The sequence below is a fragment of the Dromiciops gliroides genome, chromosome 2 (assembly GCF_019393635.1).
Source record: "Dromiciops gliroides isolate mDroGli1 chromosome 2, mDroGli1.pri, whole genome shotgun sequence".
Lineage (NCBI taxonomy): Eukaryota > Metazoa > Chordata > Mammalia > Microbiotheria > Microbiotheriidae > Dromiciops > Dromiciops gliroides.
In genome coordinates this window covers 423,375,528-423,398,363 of record NC_057862.1, presented here as the reverse complement: position 1 = coordinate 423,398,363, position 22,836 = coordinate 423,375,528, and the positions used below count along the sequence as shown (strand labels likewise).

At 38.7% G+C, this 22,836-nt stretch overlaps 1 protein-coding gene across 7 annotated transcripts in view; it reads right to left on the bottom strand.

The window, feature by feature from the left end:
• The window catches only part of MAPKAP1 (MAPK associated protein 1), a 327,671-nt gene that overhangs the window by 62,164 nt on the left and 242,671 nt on the right, over positions 1 to 22,836 (bottom strand). For all 7 annotated transcript variants that reach the window (XM_043986958.1, XM_043986955.1, XM_043986957.1 and 4 more), the window contains one exon: positions 7,606 to 7,713. In XM_043986958.1, coding sequence (XP_043842893.1) covers positions 7,606 to 7,713 — 108 coding nt within the window. The remainder of the gene's footprint in view (positions 1 to 7,605; positions 7,714 to 22,836) is intronic.

Genomic DNA, 22,836 nt, shown 5'->3' with positions numbered 1-22,836 from the left:
CAGACCCAGGGCAAGGAAAATTACCTTTCCTCTTGGGATCTGGGTATCCTTAAGTGTAAAAATGGGGGAGGGATCTGGAATTCCCTTCCAGCTTTGATGTTCTATGTTTTACTTTCTAAGGTCCTTTCTAGCTTACATATTCAATGTTTTTATAGTCTATGTTGATAAGCCTTATCTAGCTCTGATATTCTATGTTCTAACATTGATAAAATTTATAGCTGTTAAGGGACCTCAGAAATCATCTAGCCCAAACTCACTTTAAAGATGGAAAAACTGAGTTCTTGGGAGGTCAAGTCATTTACATAGGTAGCAGATACTTTGTACTGATAGAGGATGCATTCACACTTATGATACCAATGATCACTTGAAATGTTTTAGTATGGATACTACAATATGCTAATAGGATAGGGATAAAGATCAGATCTAATGTTTCATTGGTATTAGGAACTCCAATCAGAGGAAACTCCATCTATCAGTGAAGGTTGGCACCGTCTTAGAAATTTATAATGCTAGTTGCTGATTTGAACCAATGTCTTCTGGTTTTGAGGCCAAGTCTCTATTGACTACACCATGCTGCCATCAATTTAAAAAGCACAACCATACCTCCTATTTTGATAAGGCTTCGGGTTTACAAACTGCTTTCCTACCAATAATAACTTACATTTCTATGGTGCCTGAAAATTTGCACGGCATTTGCCTCATTATAACCCTGTGAGGTAGGTGGCACATTATTATTATCCTCATTTAACAGATGAGGAAATAGAGGCCCAAAGAATTGAAATTACTTCTCTACAGCCATAGGGTGAAGCTAGGTAAAATGAAGGGGCTGGACTAGATGGTCTTTTAGGTCTTTTGTGCACTAAATCCCATGATTCTATAAATGGCAGAGCCTGAAATCATTCAGCTACGCACACACCTAAGTTTCTATTCATAAACAAATCTTATTTATTATCATATCATTTCCTTCTGCCTAAAAAATCCTGTTGAGGCACCATAAATGACATTTAAAGCTATAAGGGGCTTTGATATTTAAAGTGCTACAGTTCATGTTGAAGGAGGTTAGTGATCCTTGAATGAGCTGGGCAGAGCTTCCCCAGCACCAACTAACCCCCAGGGTGTCTCCTCTGTTGGCACAAAGTGCCTAAAAGGAGGAGAAATTCAACTATTATGAATCAAGATCATGAAGAGTGCCTGGAAAATTACCAGAACCTTTGGAAAAAAACAAACATTCCTTTCTCTTTCCAATTGCTGCCTTTTTCCTCTTTCTCTTTTCTACTTAGCAATAAAACAAAACAAGGTTGAACAATGAACAAGTGACATTATCCACAAAAATACTGCATTAGCCTCTTCAGTACTTTTTGTTGGCACTACCTCTGAACCTTCTGAATCTTCAAGGGACACCTCATTAGGCAGGTCATATCTGAAGGGCTTGGGAAGCTTTGTGATATGGGGTCAGGGGGCAGCTAGGTGGCGCAGTGGATACAGCACTGGCCTTGGATTCAGGAGGACCTGAGTTCAAATCTAATCTCAGACACTTGGCATTTACTAGCTGTGTGACTCTGGGCAAGTCACTTAACCCTCATTGCCCTGCCAAAAAAAAAAAAAAGAAGTAGTCTGGTGATATGGGGTCAGTCACTTAAACTCTCTGGCACTCAGGGTCTTTATCTAGAATGAAGTCACTGTCACATTTATATAGTGTCTTCACAAAACCCTTGGCAAGCATGGAATAGAAGAATTATTTCCATTTTATACATTAGAAAAGAGGGTGAATGATCAAGGATCTAGAGCTCGAAGGGGTTCTAGAGAATATTTAGTCCAATCCTCTCATTTTAGAATTAAACAAACGACCCTAGAGAAGGAAAGTGACTGGAACACCAGAGGACTAATAAGTGACAGTTGGAATTTGAAACTAGATATTTTTATTCCAGATGTTGTGTTGTCCACTATACCATATTGTCTAGGGCCCCAAAGTTTGTAAGTGATCGAATTTGGACTTCAATCTATGTTTTCTGATTTAAAATTCAGTCCTCTTACTGCTAAAGTTCCTTCTAGATCTAAAGTTCTGTATATCTGTGAAAAAACAGATACTCATATACATAAACACAAACATGATTATACCTACACCCAAACTATGGATTCAAACTCATCTGGACTATTTCTGTCATGGTTTATGTCCCTCACCAGCCACACTTATATCTGGATTCATCAAAAAAGGGTACTGTTTACTATCCTTTTGGGGAATTTTCCTTTTTTTCAAATATTCAAAAAGCTTGAACTTGGTATTTCACTGAGTCATTAAGTCAATGAAAGAGCCTAGTTCTCTTTCCCAGATCAATGAAAAGGAATATTACTATTTTTGAGTTTTTCTACCTCTAAAATAGAGAGTTCAATTTAATTCAATAAACATTTATTATGAACAAAGTCCCATTTATTATGAACAAAGTCTCTAAGGAAGTCCAAAGGCCTGTGTTGATGTTCAAATCATTCTAAGCCTTAGAATCATAGAATTAAGAATTGGAATGGACCTTAGAACATAGAGTATTAGAACTAGAAGAGACAAACTTTAAAGCAGAATGTTAGGTCTGGAAGAAGCCTGAGAACACACACTATTATATATTATTATATATAATATTTTAGAACTGGAAGGAACATGAGATCATCTAGTCCAACTCTATTATTTAAAATTATTTAATACATAAACTGAGGCTCACTTGGCCCATGACAGGATTAATAAGAACTGAGACCATGAGGTGACTATGCTCTTAGGAACAGCAAACTAAAATAACCACTGTGGCCTTCTAATTATTTCTAAGCAGCCATTAATTAGAAAAGATAACAACTAGATTCACCTTTTGGGAGTACTTTTCTTGGGCGATGTCTTAGCCTAAATGGTGAATGTCTGGGAAGTTTGTTGTAGTCACAGAAATAATTCAATTCAATTCAATAAATATTTTAACTGCCTACTGTGTCGAGTCTTGCACTTGGCCTAGAAGAAATAAAGTCGAAAGGGCAATTTCTCCTCTCTAGGACCATAAGGCCCTAATGTCAAATAGTAGAGACAGGAGACATACAGAAACAAGTATGATACAAGGTAGAATGTGATAACAAGAGAGAAAGTAAGGCAAGAGTGCTGTGGCTCAGATTCAGCTTGAAGTAAAAGGAAATCTTTTACAATATTGAGGTTTATAGTTTTCTAACCCACAAGGGTTTCCAGTACATACTGGAAAGTACAAAACACTGGATTTGCAGCCAGAGGATAAGAGTTTGAATCCCGGCCCTACTACTGGCTACCTGTGTGACTCTGGGCAAATTGCTTAGTCTGTAACAGGCCTCAGTTTCCTCACTAGTAAAATGAGGAGGTTGGATGAGATAATCTCTAAATTCTATCTTCTTATTACAGGAAGGGCAATGAGAGAAGACCAAGGAGATGGCCCTCAAGCAGGGCTACTGTGAAAAATGTTTCAACAGTCTTATGTTGTATAAATGGAAGGCTTGTGTTCAAAATGGGGGATGGCCTGAAGGAGTACCTGGAAGGCAGGATGATAAAATACAACACACATTTATTAAGTACCTACTATAATACAATACAATACATATTTATTGTCTATTTACAAGTCAGGTATAGTGCTAAGCCTGAGGGATACATATAAGAAAAGAAAATACAGTTCTTGACCCCAAGGAGCTTACAGTCTCTAATGGGGGAAGACCATAAACACACAGAAAGAAGCTAAAAAGTAGGTGGCACAGGGGTGGGAGGTGGGGGAGAGAATACATAGTGGGGAAGGGGGAAGACATGGTGAAAGTAGAGTAGAATCCAGACTGCAACTGATGGGATGAGATGGGTATCAAGTAGTAACTGAGGCAGGCTGCAAGTTTTGATCAAATTGGATTAGTGCCTGGGTCTTCTCCTGAGGCCGTAATTGTGCTTTTATCAAGGGCAGTTAATAATGGAAGTCTCTACAAAGTAGGGGAAGGCATTTCTCTTTTCTAGAAGACACCATAGAAGCTCAAGGATGAGGAGCTAGGATTAGAAGGGGGAGGATGAGAATAGGAAAAGTCTTCAGTGGACTTCAAATGCTCTTCCAATAGATATTATTCTCTTGTATTATACTGGTTATATTTCAGCTTCTAAAAGACAGCTGTCTGAAGGATAGTATATATTAGCAGAAAAGAATTCAACTTAGAGCTCAAGGATTTTGGCTTTTTTCTCCTTTAACAGGCCAAGACCTAGGCAAAAATCCTAAATCTCAGTTCCTAAGCAAAGATATTTATCATTTTAGCTCCATTTGCATACTTTGCGGTTTTAAATACTGCCAAGGACCTTCAGATATCACCGCTGTTATACAACCCCTAGACCACTAATGCCATCATATTTTGTGACACTTATCCCATCAATACCATTTACCATTCTGTAACCTTTGGACTGAAAATTTCCCTAAGAGGCTTCACTGAGATATGGAGGTAGCTTGAGGTGACTCAAGGCTGTGCAAGGTAATTTCAAACTCTGGCTGGTCTTCCTAAGCTTCTAAGTATGAAGTGAGGTCCTAGACAGGCTTTTGTCCAAGGATCCAACTAACTAAATCTTGGACGGGTTCCCTGGTAAAGGGTTGGCCAGCAGGATATATATTTTTTGGCTATAGCAACTCTTGAAGAATCCCATCTATTAAGGGTTATAATCTGCATCTGGGTATCCTTATCAATGAAATGAGTCAATGTTCTGAAGTAGTGAAATATAAATGGAAAGAATAGAGTAAAATATAAAAGCATTTATCAACAATTCTTAAAATTCTGATGTAACAGGAATAGAGAAAGTTCTGAATCTAGAGTCAGAGGACAAATGTTTCAATTTCAACTCTGCTACTCAATATCTACTTGACCTTAGGCAAATGATTTATGGGCTTTGCTTTTATTCTGGGCCTCAGTTTCTTCATCTGTAAAATTAGAAGTTTGGATTAGATGACCTCTAAGATCCTGTAAGGACAGATTTTATCTTCTATCTTTTTGCAATCCTAGCATCTACATGGCCATGATACATACTGAGTGTATTAGTGCTGGAAGAGACCTTAGAACACAGAACAGTGTTAAAGGTAAAATGGATCCTAGAAGACTATGCAAGGAATTAATGTGATTTGGGGTTTTCATAACCCTATCTTTGCTTTATTATGTATGGTAAGACTGAAAAAAAATGTAAGCTTGGGTGTGTACTTTGAGAGATAATTAAACAAACAAGAGGAACTCTGACCACAGGGAACATTTATTGAAACTAAGTAACTAGGGGCAGCTAGGTGGCGCAGTGGATAGAGCACCGGCCCTGGATTCAGGAGGACCTGAGTTCAAATCCAGCCTCAGACACTTAATACTTACTAGCTGTGTGACCCTGGGCAAGTCACTTAACCCCAATTGCCTCACTAAAACAAAACAAAACAAAACAAACCAAACACCCCGCCCCCCCCCCAAAAAAAAACAAAAAAGAAACTAAGTAACTAGCCTTCCTCTAATAGCTTTCCCATACCCACGTGGGTCTAGCTAGATTATAATGGGGACAGTCCATGTGGGTGTGCTGAGCTAATTGGAGACTCAGCATGGCTAAGAACCGCCCCTCCCCTTCCTGTGGAAAAGTCAGAGAGACAGTTGAGATTCAGTTAGAGGGAATTAGGAATAAAGTTAGTTAGAGAGGATTCTGAGGGAAATGGGGAAGGAAGGCAGACATTTAAAGGAGCGGCTGGTGTTTGACCTTCAGAAAAAAACAGAAGAGACTGCCCTGCTGATTCTCCTTAAAGCTGCAGATTTCAGGTATTGGTGAGTTTGTGTTTTTTGAGGCAAAGCTAGCTCTTTGGAGCTACCTAGGCTGGAGGCAGGTTTGGGGTGCCTGGGGCTTTTTTACCCCAGAGATTTATACATTGTTTCTAGTTTTATTAATCTCACTTGTGTGATTCAGATGTTGTTTTAAATGTGTTCCCATTAATAAACCTGTTTTGTTTTTGAAAGAGGCTGTTTCTTTTCTTACCCAATATTAAGGTGAGCCACCCAATTAACTCTTCCCATACTAAATTTGGCCCATAGCTATTAGGACATATAATGTTGGAGCTGAAAAGGACCTTGGGGCACAAAACATTGAATGCCAAAGTTTCAATAAAGATTCTCTAGGCCAGTGGCCCTTAACTTGGGGTTCATAGGCCTCCACAGAGTCTGTGGATAGATTTCAGAGGTACACGAAGTTGGATGGGGAAAAAAACCAAACCAAACCAAACTACATTTTTATTTTCAGTAACCTCCAACTGAAACATAGCATTTTCTGTAATTATTTAAGAGCAACATTCTGAGAAGTGATCCACAGATTTCACCAGACTGTAGAAGGGGTCTCTGACACGAAAAAAGGTTCAGAACCCCTGAACTAAACTAATCCACTCTGTTTCTTGATAAAGAAACAGGTTCAAATAGAGGAAGTAAGACCATGCAGTTGGTAAGTAGAATGCAAATCTAGGCCTGCTGACTTGTCTATAACGTTTTCCCCTACACTTTATTCTATATTGCTTATGAGGGAAATAATAGGACCAATTGGTGGAAGTTAGATTTCAGTTCAGTATAAGAAAGACCTTTCTAATACAACTGAATTGTTCAAAAATGAAACAGGCTTTATCTTGGAAGGGCTAAGGTTGGGAGAATAGAATAATCAGTCCTCTGTTATTGGAAGTGTTCAAGAAGAGGCCAGACAGGCTCCTATCAGAAGATTTCATACCCATCCACCCATCCACTCACCCACCCACCTTCTTTTCCTTTTTTCCTTCCTTCCTTCCTTCCTTCCTTCCTTCCTTCCTTCCTTCCTTCCTTCCTTCCTTCCTTCCTTCCTTCCTTCCTTCCTTCCTTCCTTCCTTCCTCCCTTCCTCCCTCCCTCCCTCCCTCCCTCCCTCCCTTCCTTCCTTCCTTCCTTCCTTCCTTCCTTCCTTCCTTCCTTCCTTCCTTCCTTCCTTCCTTCCTTCCTTCCTTCCTTCCTTCCTTCCTTCCTTCCTTCCTTCCTTCCTTCCTATCAATCTATCTAATCCATTCTAAGGCTAAGATTATATTTTTCAAAGTTTAATTTATAGGCTTACTGGCAAAAGAACAGAAGAAATTCTTTGAGATTTTCAAAATCTCCTTAAAAAACAATCACTAGGCTAAAAACAGTTCCTCTGTATCCTATTTCAGAAATCATACATGGTTAATACTTCAAAAAGTTTCAAAAATGTTGGGTGCATTACAGAGTGCTATTGACAGGATAAAATGCACTGGATACCAGTCACTTTATCCACTAAATATTGTGGGTTTCAGAAAAGGCACTATATTTCCAGACTATGTTCAGGGTTGATCATAACTTTACCAGTATACAGTTTAACAGAAAAAGATTAATCATGAAGCCATAAAGAGTATATAGCCTATTTACCAAAAGGTAGGGAATCAATCATTTCACTTTGGAATATTCTTTTAGCTCCTGCTGACAACTCTTGCTGTAAGGAACAAAGTGACTTCCAAACCCCCTTGCCCAGCCAGTACAGCACTCGTTCCATAATGTATAACTTCTGGGCACTTGGACAATCTACAGAGCAAGATGGAAAAGGGCAGACATACTGTTCTCTCGCACAAGGCAGAACTCCAAAGTGCTCTGGCTCTCCAGGGTGCATTCTAAGTCCACAGGGACATTGGGCTCACTCTGCTTCTCCAGGCGATACTGAGGACCTGGAAGACACAAAAGAGAAGGGAGGAAGGAAAGCTTAAAAATGAAAAGAGTAACTGACAAGTGTGAATAAGGCGAGAGACATCAAAAAGGGCACGGCGGTCTGTCTCGAGTATCCTTCACACCCCGATGTCTAAAGAGCAGCATGGAACAATAGAGAGATGAAAGGGCTAGACCTGAAGTCTTCTGTGACATCAATTGAGAGAGTAGGTAGGGGGCTGGGGGTGGATGGAGTTACTCTGGGCCTCACTTACCTTACTTATACAATAATATCTATAGTACCTCTTCATAGAGTTGTAGTGAAGCAAAAATGACATAAGGTACACAAAGTACTCTGCAAACTTTAAAACTTTAAATGTCACCTATCCTTATCACCAGAGTACTTTACAGCTCATCAAATGCTTTCCTTACAATGATCATAGATGACATTTATATAGCGCTTTAGGGTTTGCAAAATCTTTTCCATGTATTATCTCATTTGAGCCTCATAACCCATTAGTTGGGTGCTATTATTATCCCCATTTTAACAGATGAATAAAATGATGATGAGGGAAATTAAGGGATGCCCAAGGTCCTAAGTATCTGGGGAACTGAACCCAAGTCCAGGGCAATAATGACATGTTTTTAAAACTCTAAGTATTTCACAAAAGAGCTTTTTATCCATTATTTTACCTGATTCTCAGAATAGTTCTTTGAGGAAGATAAGACCATTATTATTATTATCTTCATCTTAAAAATGAAGAAATTAAGGTTTATAGAAAGGAGTCAGGTGCCTAGCCCATACAAAGCTGGTAAACATCAGAGCTGAGACTTCAACCCAGGTGCCCTACCACAAAATTGAGCGCCCTTTTTACTACATTGCTGAAAACCTCAAAAATAGAGATTTTTTTCTTCTTCTTCAAAACAGTCTGGACCTTTCATCTGTTATAGATTATCACTTCAAGCAATATTTATCAAGTGCCTAATATAAGTACTAGGTTGGAAGGGGAGAAATATAAGACTCAATATGTACTATGAAGGTGCTTGGCGTCTTAAAGGGTGGCTAAGACACAGGCATAAACAACCACAATACAAAACAGTCTATGATGAAGGCACGAGAGCTATGAACTAGGTGCTTTTTAGAGGAGATAGCTCTTCTGCTGGAATGACCATGAGGTATAATCTCTGAAGGGTGGGGAGGGAAAGTGGTGGTAAAATGAGTATAAGGGATAGGGCATGAGGGTATTCTATGTTTAGAGAACAGCCTGAAGAAAAGTATGAAAATGAAGAATCCATTCATGGAAGAAGTTGGTCACTTGAAAAGGAACTGAAGAATATGGTATATTTTCCTTCCATGTAGTTCTTTTATAATGGAATATTATTCTTTAATAGACAAAGTTTCATGTATGTTAGCTCAGTGCTGAGCACAAGCCTGGCAGACAGTATGCACGTAATAAATGACTTTTCTCATTTATCCTATCCTGGTGATTATAGGCAAGTTACTTAACCTCTGTGGGCCTCAGGCCCACGTTTGTAAAGTGATTAGGTTGGATTAAATGACCTCTAAGTTCCCTTTCCATTCTAAATCTATCATCCTATAATTTTTATGACTGCCTTCACTCATTTTTCTAAACTAAGCTATCTAAATGCCACATTCTTAGGGATTTCAAGTTATAGAACATTAGCACTAAAAGGGTCCTTAAAAGACAATGGAAAAGGGTTGTAAGAGGCCTTAGAACACAGAATAAAAGGAACAAAGAATTTCGGAGCTAATGGAGTCTTAAAGCACAGAATGTTAGAGCTGGAATGTATCACCCCCTCATTTTACAAATATAGAAATTGAGGCCCAGAGAGGGGAAGTGACTAGTGCAAGGTCATAGACTGAGTTAGTGTTAATGCCAAGAATGGAACCCAGGTCTCTTCACTCCTGGTCCTCCATGTTCTGTATGCTATATCCCCAGACTTTCCTCACAGCTTCCTCAATAAAGGAAGCAAACCCACTCCAAAGTTTGTAGAGCTTGCACAGAGAGAATTCTTCTTCATTTTCAATGCTCCCAGCTTTTGTCAGTTGAGAAATTTAAACTGTTAATAAATAGAGTGAGGTGAAAAGATACATCTCACCATATTCCTTTCCAAGCAATTCATCTTCAGGCAATGTCATCACATATCCTAACATCTGTGGCTTATCTAGCTTATGGATTAATTTCATTAAAAACATACTATCTATCTGTTTATGCTGATAGACATTAGAGTCATTTGCTTTCTTCTTCGAGCAAATGCCTCATTTGGCACATTCCTTAGCCCAACTTAAAATTCCCTATTGCTGGCCTCTTGGTCCATCAGTGTGCCTGACACTTGGGTTTCAAACAAGGTCCTGCACACCCCATTTTCTTATTGCTTTGTGCCAACTCTGAATTGTTGATGTTTCCCAGAAGCCCCGGCATAATTTCAGATTTTATTTTGGGATGTTCTCAAATGTTCCTTTGGCTCACTCTACTTGTCTTTGCCTCATTTCAGTATTTCATTTAGTTCCTCTTTGAGATGGACTAGTCTTAAGTATAGGAGCAGTGAGTAGCTGCTTATGTTTAATTTGAGAGGTACAGGTAATGGTTCCCTGCCTAAAAAACACCTCCCCTATCACTTCTCATAAGCTATCTCCCATTAGTGCTACATTACTTTGGGTTGTGAAGGCCTATTAAAATTGTCTCCTCACAAAAATCCCTGCCCAAGAATATTGAGCTAGAAGGGCCCTCAAAATAACAGAATGTTAGAAGTTGGAAGAATATTAGAGATGGAAGATACTTGAGAGGACAGAATTGTAGAATGCTAAGCAAAGAATGACAGAGCCAGACAGAGTCTTAGAATTAGAACAAAAAATGCTACACAAGATATAGAAATATTGAATACAGAATGATAGAACTAGGAGAGACCTTGGATATAATTTAGTTCAAACCTTTTATGCTAGAAATGAGGAAACTGAGACAGAAAGAGTTAAGAGATTGGCCCATAGTCACACAAATAGTCAGCGGCAGACTTAAGAATAAGAACCCGGGTCTGCTGATATCTAGAGTTCAATGTACCTCCCACCACACCGTATTTACTTTTAAAGTTGGAAAGGAACATTAGGATTATCTGGTCTAATTCCTGAATTCAGACTTTTTCATCAAAGTAAGACAAAAGTATAATCATTGGATCTTTATAGTCTTATATAAGGAGTGTTCATCAAGGTTATTTTCATGGATGATAACTAAAAATTCTAATAAACTCTAATAAATGAACTGTCAACTAAATGTTTGCTTTGATTTTTAGGTGGTTGATTTTGTGTATGTTGTATGGGGGGGGTGGAGTGGTAGCAGTCAACACTTATTTCAAGAAGATGGGCTATGAGGTCAATTTCAGTTAAAAATTCCTTCAAGAAAATACTTTATATAAAACATAATAGGCGCATTCGCATAAGATGGGACACAGATCTTCGGGCAACTTCTACCCTTTGAAAACAGGCTTCAAAATGTCACAGTTGTACAGAAAGCTACATGACCTCTGCTTCAAATAGAACAACATAGGGATGATGTGAGGAAGGAGTTACACTACAGTAAACAGAAAACTTGTTTTGACGTTTCCATGATGTATTTATCATAGAAATACTATGTAACTTAATGGTCTAGTAACAAATTATTGCTCTGGGCATTTTAGGAGAATTTCCAAGTTATAATACTAAAGCAGCATTTTTATGGGGTTTTGTAAACCTTAGGCAAACATCTCTACCCATAAGTTCAAAGAAAATCTTTGGAATTTGTCCTGTGGTTGAAATGTGCTAACTCTAGTCTAATTGATCCTTTTACCTCTGACCTGACACAAAAGGGCTGCAGTGTAAAATTCCAGAACTGCTTGTGAACTATCTGGAAACTGTTTCCCAGCATGAGTGAACTTCGAGAAAGGAGAAGAAAGTGATGTTTGGTTTAGTGCAAAGAGTGTTGCACTTAGAATAATGAGACCTTGGGGGTAGTGGAATCTCTGGGTCAAAGAGTATGGATTAACTACTTCACACTTCCTAATTGGACTCCCTGTCTCTAGCATCCTTCCTCTCAAATACAGCCTTCACAAAACTCCCTCCCCCCCCTCGCCCCCGCCCCCTGCAATCTTCCTAAAATACATGTTAGATAATATCACTCCCATGCTCAAAAATACTCAGTGGCTCCCTACTGACTCTAGGATAAAATGCAAACTTCTAAATCTGGCATTAAGGCCCTGCAAATCTGGTTCCAATCAATCTTCCCAGCCTTATTTCGTATCACTCCCTACCATGTACTCTATGTTTAGCCAAAAGGGATTAGTAGCATCCTTTCTCTGAACCTGACAGGCATTTACACAAACGGGGATTTAGGCCCATGTTATATTCTTTCATCTCAACCTGTTAAGAATCCTCATCTTAGGGGCAGCTAGGTGGCTCAGTGGATAGAGCACCGGTCCTGGAGTCAGGAGTACCTGGGTTCAAATTCGGCCTCAGACACTTAACACTTACTAGCTGTGTGACCCTGGGCAAGTCACTTAACCCCAACTGCCTCACTAAAAAAAAAAAAAAGAATCCTCATCTTTCAAAGCTCAATTCAGCTACCACCTTCTTGATGAAGTCTCCCCTATTTCCTCAGCTATTAGAGTTCTAGTACTTCATAAATTGCTACAGCATTTCGTCCAGCTATCTCCTTTAGTCTCCTATATTTCCTATCTTGTATTGTACTTATCTGTGTATATATTTTACTCACAAACCTCTCCTCCTTCCCCCAAGAATGTAAGCTCCTTTAGGGAAATAGACTGTTTTGAATTTTTATTGACTCTAAATAGGTACAAGATAAACTCACAGTCTATATTCACACTGAAATTCAAGATCAAGTGAGCTCCTGTTCTGTCCTTCCTGAGCTAGCCTTAGTCTACCTGCAGTATAGTTTGACAAGAATACTACCCCAGTCAAGGTCTTCACCTGATGTTGTCCCAGGACTCAAGGGAACAGAAAGAGTATTGAACTTGGAATCGTAAGACCATTTAGAGCCACCATTTAGTAATCATGTAACTATGAGTTAGTCCTTTAACTTTTCTTTTCTCCACAATTTAAAAAAATCCAATACATAACAGCACATGTATGACCTATATCTGATTGCTTACTACTTCAGAAAGGGGAAAGGAGGAATAGAATCAGGAACTCAAAACTTTAAATAAAAATGTTTATTAATTTTTTTAAAAATCCTGGCATGCTCTCACCCCCTCCCCCCATAAAAGTGTTTTCATATATAAAAAAAGAATTAAAGAAGGATTGTATATCCCATACCCTTTGTTGTTTCTTTTTTTAAAAAGATAATTGAGGGGTAGCTAGATGGTGCAGTGGATAGAGCACTGGCCCTGGCAGAGTCAGGAGTACCTGAGTTCAAATCCGACCTCAGACACTTAACACTAACCAGCTGTGTGACCCTGGGCAAGTCACTTAACCCCAATTGCCTCACTAAAAAAAAAAAAAAAAAAAAAGATAATTGAACATGTTACTTTCAAAACTGTCCTGCTTGTCTGTGTTTTCTTTGGGACTCTACTATTCATTTGGAAAAAAAAAAGTTTCACTGGTTCTCCTTTTTTTGGCCATCCCTACTGCTGCTTCTGTTTCCCTCCTAAAAACAGAAGGGGGAAAAACTGCCATAACCCATAAGGATAATCAAGCAAAACAAATTCACATTGTGACCATGTCAAAAAATTATGTCTCTTTATGTGCCTTCAGTTCACCTTTCTGTCTGAAGATGGGCAACATGTTTTATTACAGGTTCTCTGGAGATGAGGTTAGTCATTGCTTTGATGAGGTCTTAAGTCTCTCTAAGTAGTTATTCTTTATACTGTTACTGTCCTTGTAAATAGACTGTTCTGGTTTTCTATTAGCTATTTCTTACAATAATATTCCTTTATACTTAACTCTTTGCTTCTGGCTCCTTCTGTGATTTTTTTCTTTGACATTAAAGTTCTAGATTTTGGCTATTACATTATTGAGACTTTACCTTATAGGATTACTTTCAGGAAGTGATCAGTAGATTCTATTTTTCACTTTGTCCTTTGGTTCATTTATAACTTCTTGAAATGTAGTGTCCAATTTTTTTTTTTTAATTTTTAAGTGAGGCAATTGGGGTTAAGTGACTTGCCCAGGGTCACACAGCTAGTAAGAGTTAAGTGTCTGAGGCCGGATTTGAACTCAGGTACTCCTGACTCCAGGGCCGGTGCTCTATCCACTGCGCCACCTAGCCGCCCCCAATTTGTTTTTAAAATTTTATTTTCCAAGTAATTTTTCATATTAATACTTTCCATTTTCTTATGCTTTTTATTTTGTTCTATTATTTCTTGTTGTCTCATTGAGTAATTGATTTGTTTGGTCTATTCTAAAGTTCACAAAGTCTGTTACTTGGGTAAAGGTTTAACACATTTTGTTCTAAGCTACTTAGTTTCCTTCGAATTTCTTTCCTCTAGGGATTTTATTTCATTTTTAAAAATCTCTTGCTATATTTCTTCTAGGTATTTATGTAGTCTTTGTGGAAAATTCATTTTTTCCTATGAGTCTTTACTTGTGGTTGCTATGAAGTTACTCTCTTCTAGGTCAGACTTTGGAGTATCTCTAGATCAATAATAATTCTAGTTGGTGCTTTCTATTTGTATATCTCTTTAGTTCAGTCAATAAGCATTTATTAAGTATCTACTATACGCCAGGACCAAGTTCTTCCTCCTGCTTCGTCTAGACAGAGCTTGGTCACTTTGGTTACTATGCTGCCTTCTACCTTCCAGGGGTGTATCCTTGTAAAAAGTGCTAGCAAGTTTTAGGTTGCTCTGGATCTTTTTTTCCCCCCCACAAACAAATCAGGTTTTATTAATGATAAAATTTACAATACAAGTGGAGGGTAAAAAGGCCAGATACCATGAGAAAAGGGACAGAGATAGTTAGAATCTAACTCTCTAGGGTAAAAAGACCCCCAGGCACCTCAAATAAGCTCTGTTTCCTCAGCTACCCTCATTGGAAGCAACACAAACTCACCACCCCCTGGAATCAGCTTTGTAGTTCTGAGGAGAATCAGCTTTGTAGTGTCTCCTGGTTAGGTCTGAAGATTAAACACCACCAGCTTCTCTCTCTCTCCCCCTTCCTGCCTCTCTCCTGCTCTGGATCTTTGAAGTGCAGAATGCTGAATATTAAGAGTTCTCTATGGAATTTCAAGATAGAGAGAGTGCTAGCACCTTGGAGATCATGGGACTAAGGTATCCCAGATCTGCTGTGCCTGGTCTGGTTACTACCATTGCTTGTTGATTCCAAGGTCTACAGTATAGATTTCTCACCCACCTGGGGCTTTCTTGTGGGAGACCTCTACTCTGGATATAAAGGCTTGCAGTCTGTATCTATCTTTGGTCCATCTCTAGGCCTAGTGAGAGTCTGTCTTGTTTAAATATGCTGGCAATGGCTTGCCAATGGGCCCCTTCCCTATTGCCTGAGGGATTCTGGCTGTGCAATATCAAGGTGAAAGAAGTCATGGCAGTTTCTCATTGGATTTCTTGATCATTATTTGGTCCAGTACTAGTTTTAGGTTTTTGTTGGTTTGAAAGTATACTGGAGATGGGCTGTCTGCCTCCCTCTGTTCAGGCAGCCATCCTGGACTTCTCAAGCTGAGCCTCACTTTACCCATCAATACAATGGAAACAATGATTGTACTATATAGTTTATGACACGGTTGTTGGGAGGATATCAAATGAAAAAATGTGTTGGAAAGCATTTAGTAATTGTAAAGCATATATAAAAGAGAAGTCAATCTTTCCCAAATTTTTGCCACAGGAATATTTTTGAGCTTTAAATCATCACAGGCATCACTGAAATCATAGCAGTTTTAGAAATGATGGAAACTTAGAAAACATCTAGTCCAAACTCTTCATTTTATAGATGAGGAAATGGAGGTCCAGAAAGAGGTGAGCTCCCTATAATCTAGTTCATACCTCTCTTTCTAGTGTTTTATATTATTTTCCTTTCATGCTTACACACGTATTCTACACTCCTATTATCCCTTACCCCCTTACTGTTCTTGAGTGAGAATTTTTCTTTCTGTTGCTGTTGTTTGTCCTTCATTCTCTTTTTTAAAAATTTATTTATTTATTTTTCTGTTACATGTAAAAATAGTTCTCAACTTTTGTTTATACAAGCTTTCCAATTTCAGATTTTTCTCCCTCCCTCCCCTCCCTCCCCCCTTCCCTAGACAGCAGGTAATCTGATATAGGTTATTTATATACACACACACACACACACACACACACACACACACACACACACACACATACATATATATACACACACACATAATAACATTAATCCTATTTCTGCATTAGTCATGTTATAAGAGAAAAAATCAGAGCAATGATGAAAAACCTCAAAATAGAAAAAAACAACAGCACCAAAAACAAAAGAAATCGTATGGTTCATTCAGCATCTATACTCCACAGTTCTTTTTTTTCTTCTTGGATTTGGAGATCCTCTTCTATCATGAGTTCCCTGGAACTCTTCTATACTATTGCATTGGTGAGAAGAATATAGTCCATCACAGTAGATCAACACTCAATGTTGATGATACTGTGTACAATGTTCTTCTGGTTCTGCTCATCTCTTGAGTGATAATTTTTAAAACATTCTAAATTTAAATACCAAAAAATAAGCAAAAAAAATTTCCACACACATAGCGACCCACAAAAAAAAAGCTTCTATATGAAACTAGGAATCTTCATTTTATATTGTTTGTTTTAAAAAAGTGTAATAAATTCTATATTACTTTCAAAATACTTGTTTGTCTTTGGTTCCTGAGTTTTTGTTGTTGTTGTTGTTTTGGTTTTTTGCAGAGCAATGAGGGTTAAGTGACTTGCCCAGGGTCACACAGATATTAAGTGTCAAGTGTCTGAGGCTGGATTTGAACTCAGGACCTTCTGAATCCAGGGCTGGTGCTTTATCCACTGTGCCACCTAGCTGCCCCCTGAGTTATTTTTTTTAAAAAGAGAAGTTACAATGGTCCTCTTTTTGAGTCAATACTGCTAACCCCTTTTAACCTTTGATTCCTTTTCCCCACTTAAAAGACCAAGAAGAAGAAGAAAAAAATCTTCTTGTAAAAATAAGCAGAGTGAAACAAAGGGAATCTATAGAGAGGCCATGTTCAAATATGTAGGTCTCTTTCTAGATTTTGTGAACATTACATCTCTATCTGAAGATGGGTAACATCATAGCTTCTCTGGAGACGAGGATGGTCTTTGCTTTAATCAGAAGTCTTATCTTTCCAATTTTTCCTTACAATGTTACTGTTGTATAAATTGTTTTCCTGGTTTAGCTCACTTCAGTATGTGTCACTTCATACTTCTCAGGGGTCGGGGGCAGCTACATGGCGCAGTGGATAGCGCACCGGCCCTGGATTCAGGAGTACCTGAGTTCAAATCCGGCCTCAGACACTTGACACTTACTAGCTGTGTGACCCTGGGCAAGTCACTCAACCCCCACTGCTCCGCAAAACAAACAAACAACAACAAAAAAACAAAAACATACTTCTCAGGGTCTCTGGGATTGTCTATTTTGTAATTTCTTACACCAAAAAAATATTCAATTATATACACATGCCACAATTTGTTCAGTTACTTTGTGATTATATATGAGTCCATTTAAGGTATCCCTTATATTTTAGTCCTTTGCTTTTCTTCCATCCCTGAGGAGTATACCCATCATAATACACTTTTCAGGATCAGTAAGTTTGTTTTGCTTTTAACTATTCCCTCCCTAGTATTATCCCACCTCTTAACATTCCCTCCTCCCCATCCCAGCCACCTTCTACCTTCATCACAGCTTACTTCTCTATTGAGTTTGATATATTTCTATACCAAACTGTGTGTGGGTATATGTGTATGTGTGTATAGAGGGGGTGGGGGGGAGGTGTTCATTTTCCTTTCATTCAGAGAAGATGAAGTTAATCAGAGGCCCATTACCACATATCTTCTTTGACATTTAGATTATTACAATTTTTTCCACATATCTCAAATTATGAGAATTAGGAAGTCCCACTCCTTCCTCCTGTCTAAACGAATGTATTCATTTAGCCTTCTTTCTCTTTCTCTTCTTCAAACACTCAGAATAGAAGCAATCTACTGCCAGGTCCTCCACTGTTCTTCTTTAACCACTTCAGGGCCCTTTGAAGACATTTAGGTTCTGAAGGGACATCTACCTCTATTAGAATGCTAGCACGTTGTCATACAGTCCCCTCTAATTGCTCAAATAAACTTAGCTTTCTAGGTTTCTCATGACTCGTGTATTTTCATTTTGAAGCTCCTACTCAGTTCTGGTCTTTGCATCAAAAATGCTAGGAAGTCCTCTATGCTATTTAAGGTCCATTCTTATCCTTATGCAATATTGTATTCCAAGATTTCCTATCATTTAATGTAGAAACCCGCAGGCCTTTTGAGATCCATCTCATCATCTCATAATAGAGACAAGGGATATTCATTTATAGAAGAGATGGCTTGAAGTCCTTCAGCGATCCTTAGCTATTGAGTAGTTATGCTACTATAGTTGAGGATTGTGTAACAGAAACCCTGTGCTTCAATTCAGAATATATGAATCTTGAATATATGAATATTTGAATCTTGACTCTGCTACTTATAGGATCAAAGCACATTAAAAGTTGGAAGGGACCTTGGGGGAAAAAAAAAAAAAGAATAGTAGGTCTGGAAGTCACCTTAGAATGTGGAATGTTATAATTGGAAGACATCTTACAAGTCATCTAGTCCAAAGCTCTCATATTAGAGATAGGGAAAATAAAGCGATAGGTCCAAGAGTTAAGTTGTGGGACTCAGGATTTGAATTTAGGTCTTCCAAATCCAATATTTTCCCATCACATCTTGCAACCTAAACTACACATTTGATGTTGGGACAATCACCTGACTCTGGGCATCCTCACCCATAAAATGGAGGGGATAACAATACTTGCATGATTTAACTAATGGGGTTGTTGGATCAAATGAGACACTGGATGAAAAGAGGAATGTCAGTTACTATTATCAATTCACTACTAAGTATTTATTAAATGCCTGTTTGGCACTCTATGCCAGGCGCAGGTGCTTGGGTCTGGGGATACCAAGACCAACACTAAACTGACCCTGCCCTCTGGGAGTCAACATTCTACTGAACTGTTATCCTTGTCTCCTCACAAGACCATACACTCAGGAGGCAAACGTAAGTATCATAGTCCAGGTCTGACATAGCTTTGAAAATGTGTGCTTTTGTTAGCAATTCACCTACTGGTTAATCATTCTCATAGTTACAATCAATTTTTGCTCATTTTTTAACATCAGCCTTGCCCTGTAGGTCCATGATAGTTTTTTGTTTTGTTTTGGTCTTTTGTTTGTTTTGTGGGGCCATGAGGGTTAAGTGACTTGCCCAGGTCACATAGCTAGTAAGTGTCAAGTATCTGGGGCCAGATTTGAACTTAGGTCCTCCTGAATCCAGGGCCGGTGCTTTATACACTGAGCTACCTAGGTGCCCCTGTCCAAGATAGTTTTTGTAACACTTACTTTACCCTCTGCAGGCTAAGAAGGCATATAACAATACAACAACACAACAAAAATAAAATTCTACCACGTGCACAGTGCTGTGTTATGAACTGGGGAAAAAACAAAGTTGAGCTCAAACAAGATCTCAGGTCCTTATGGAGGGCAAAGTCTAAGAGAAGAATAAGACAAATAACTATTATATGTTAAGTACACCGGAGAAGAAAGCAAAATGCTATTTTAGGGCCAAGCGAGATGGTCCTTATTTACTGACAGGAGGGATAAGGGTAGGCTTCCTACAGAAGAAAGTGGCAGTTGAGTTGGGAGCTGGAAGGGACCCTTCTTCCCTTTTGCTTTAAAGGCTATAGAGATAGAAATTCAAAAAGGAAGGAAAGAGGAGGCCACTTCAGATGCAGAGAACAGGATGAGCAAAGGTACAGAAGCATTAGTGGGCAAAGAGTTGTACAGTTTGACAGAAGAGTATAATGTTCAGAAGAAAGTTATGCAATTTGTGACAAAAACACATGGTACAGGAGAAAGTATATGGGAGTGAGAGTCAAAAGACTTGAGTTTGGATCCTGCCTCTGACATGTACAAGCAGGGCAACCCTGGGCAAGTCAATTTACTTCCCAGGAATTCAGTTTCCTCCCTTTATAAAAAGACAGAATTGGAGATGATTTGTAAGGTCCCTTTCATCTCTAAATCCTATGATCTTTGTAATAAATAAATAAACAAATAAGTACCCTCCCCCCACCCCAACAAGGAGATGCTATAATACGGTCATACTAGAGCCTCCTTACATATCACACACAATTGGTTCCCACTGGAGAAACAGTGTATGATAAAATTAAATACAATTCCTATTACCAAAAGGAGAAAGAACCAGGCTGATACAACAAACCAATTCTCCTGCCTAGTTAAACTGCAAAACCTTCAGGAAAGGTTTTGAAAGCTTGACCCATCAGTTCTAATTTTTAAAACTTACCCTTTCAGTCAAGGCTAGAAAAAGGCCCATTCCAACTTTTATCTTTAGCACAAAGTGCTGTTATCTCAGGCTGATGTCAGGAGCTCTATCTCTCTTTCTGCTGACAAGCAGAGACGAGAAAGATAAGATTGGAAAGGAATCTCACTTCTCTGAGTAAATAAATAATCAATACTCATCTAAATGTAAATGAGAAGGCATCCCCCTCTGATAACAGGGCTCTTATCAAAGAGCCAATTTTCTGAAGACATTTGGCTTCAACCAAATCACCATCATTCAGCCCCAGCCTAATGGCGAAAAATCGTAACTAAATTGAACCGATCACCAGAGATCAACTAAGTTCGGTCTTGGCCACTTCAGGTTCACGTGTTTGCGAATGCAATTTTGCCCCCATTAACTTTCAATAGCAATGAAGAATACACTGGTCAAGGGGGGTGAATCGGCCCAATAAACAAAGTAAAAAAGGGGGGGGGGAGGAGGGAACAGATTGAAGTCTTTAAACAGAAATGCTCTGTCAACAAACATAACCTTAGCAATTCCTTTGAAAGGGGAACGTTTTTACAAAAGAGAAAGTCAAGAGTGGGAAGTAGGTAGGAACATTCGTTCACATTTAACAACCATGACTGACCTTTGATCTTTTAGTAGAGAATGATAAAACCAGATTTAAACAAATATAAGTAAAAAAAGATACTTAAGCACTCAAATCAATTATGAGTAGAAACCAAATGATCAACTTCCTTTCCTGCATTTGAACCAGGTTTATCAGGGAGACCCCTGTGCTGATCTGCCTACTGCAAGGCTATACTATACACTAGAGGTTTTTGTTCCTTTTTTTTGCATTACCACATCCTCAGAGACCATCTGAGAAATTATAATAATTAATAATTCACCAGTAAAAAACCCAATTGTTTTAAGTATACCCATTAGAAAGAAAGTACATTTGATCACTAAAGTAAGTAATTTTTGAACTGAAAAGTAAAGCCACAGTGGTATTGGGGCTTTGTTTGGCGAGCACTCGGCTGCAAGAGCTGGCAAGTATACCCCCTGAAGATGTGAAGATGTTTTCATTTTTCTTCCAATACCCACAGGGCCAAAGGAAGAACACCTTGAGGCATAAGGTCTTTGGACAAACTTCTCCCTCTTGTAGGTCCCTGGATCTGTGTTTCAGGCACTGCTGGAGACTGTTCCCACTGTGCCTGCTCCCAGCTTAAACTGTCTAGCAGATTTCCTGAGTGCAAGAGCCCTTAACCCCTTTGGCCTGGCATAAGCTGATTCAGAGTTGAATTCATACAAAAATGCATAATAAAGAGAAGGGAAGAAGTCTTTGTACCTACTACATGCCAAGCAGAGTGCAAAATTAAAAGCACTTAAAAACATCTGATTTTAAAAGTTATTTGATCCTGACAACAACCCTGAGAGGTAGGTGCTGTTATCATCCTCATTTTATGAGGATGAGAGACCAAAAGAGGTTAAGTGACTTGCCCAGTGTCATACAGCAAGTAAGCATCTGACTCCACACTTGAACTCTGGTCTTCCTGACTCCAGGCCCAGCACTGGGTAGCCTACCTTCTAATTAGGCTGGCAATGGGGGGGGGGGGGGGGAGAAAGAGAGAGGAGAAGACGTAGCAGAGAAAGGAGTTTATAATAAACTCTGAATAGATCTCCCTCCTGCTAGTCTTTCCTCTCTCTAATTCTTACTTTCAGACTGATTTATCTTTCTTTCTAATGTACAAAGTTTAACTATGTGACTCCCTCACAAACCTTCAATGCCTCCCTACTACTGCAAGACTGAAATATAAACTCATTATCTAGGTAATCAAGAGTCTACATAATCTGACTTGTGTCTATCTTTCCAACCTCACAATTCCTCTTTATTTTTTTATTTTAAAAAAATTTTTTTTGGTGGCAATGAAGGTTGTGACTTGCCCAGGGTCACACAGCTAGTAAGTGTCAAGTGTCTGATGCCGGATTTGAACTCAGGTCCTCCTGAATCCAGGGCTTTATTCACTGTACCACCTGGCTGCCCCCTCACTATTCTGCTTTATACGCAGAATATGCTAAAGAGAAACTTATTAGAAGAGAAATGCAAATTTAAATGACTCTAAAGTTTTACCTGACAGCCAACATGTTGGCAAAGATGGCAAAATTTAGGAACAGTCAATGCTGGAGAAGCTGTGGAAAAACAGGAACACTAACTCACAGTTGGTGGAGCTCTAAGTTGGAACTGGTCCAACTATTTTGGAATGCATTTTAGAACTCTGTTAAGAAAGCTAAAATGTCCACACCCTTTGACCCTGAGATTCCAATAGTCCCAAGATAGAGAAAGAAAGAAAGGTTGACATATACTTCAAACTAACTATTCATGATAGAACTTTCTGTCTTAACACAGAACTGAAAATCAAGTAGGTGCTGACTGACTGAAAAATGGCTTAAACAAATTGTGGCATATAAATGTAATGCAACATTACTATAATCTCAGAAATGATGAATAGGAAGCATTCAGAACAGCATGGGGAGGGCTATGTAAATAGATGGAGAATATGGTAAGCAGAACCTAAAAAAAAATATAGACTACAATCATGTAAATGAAAGG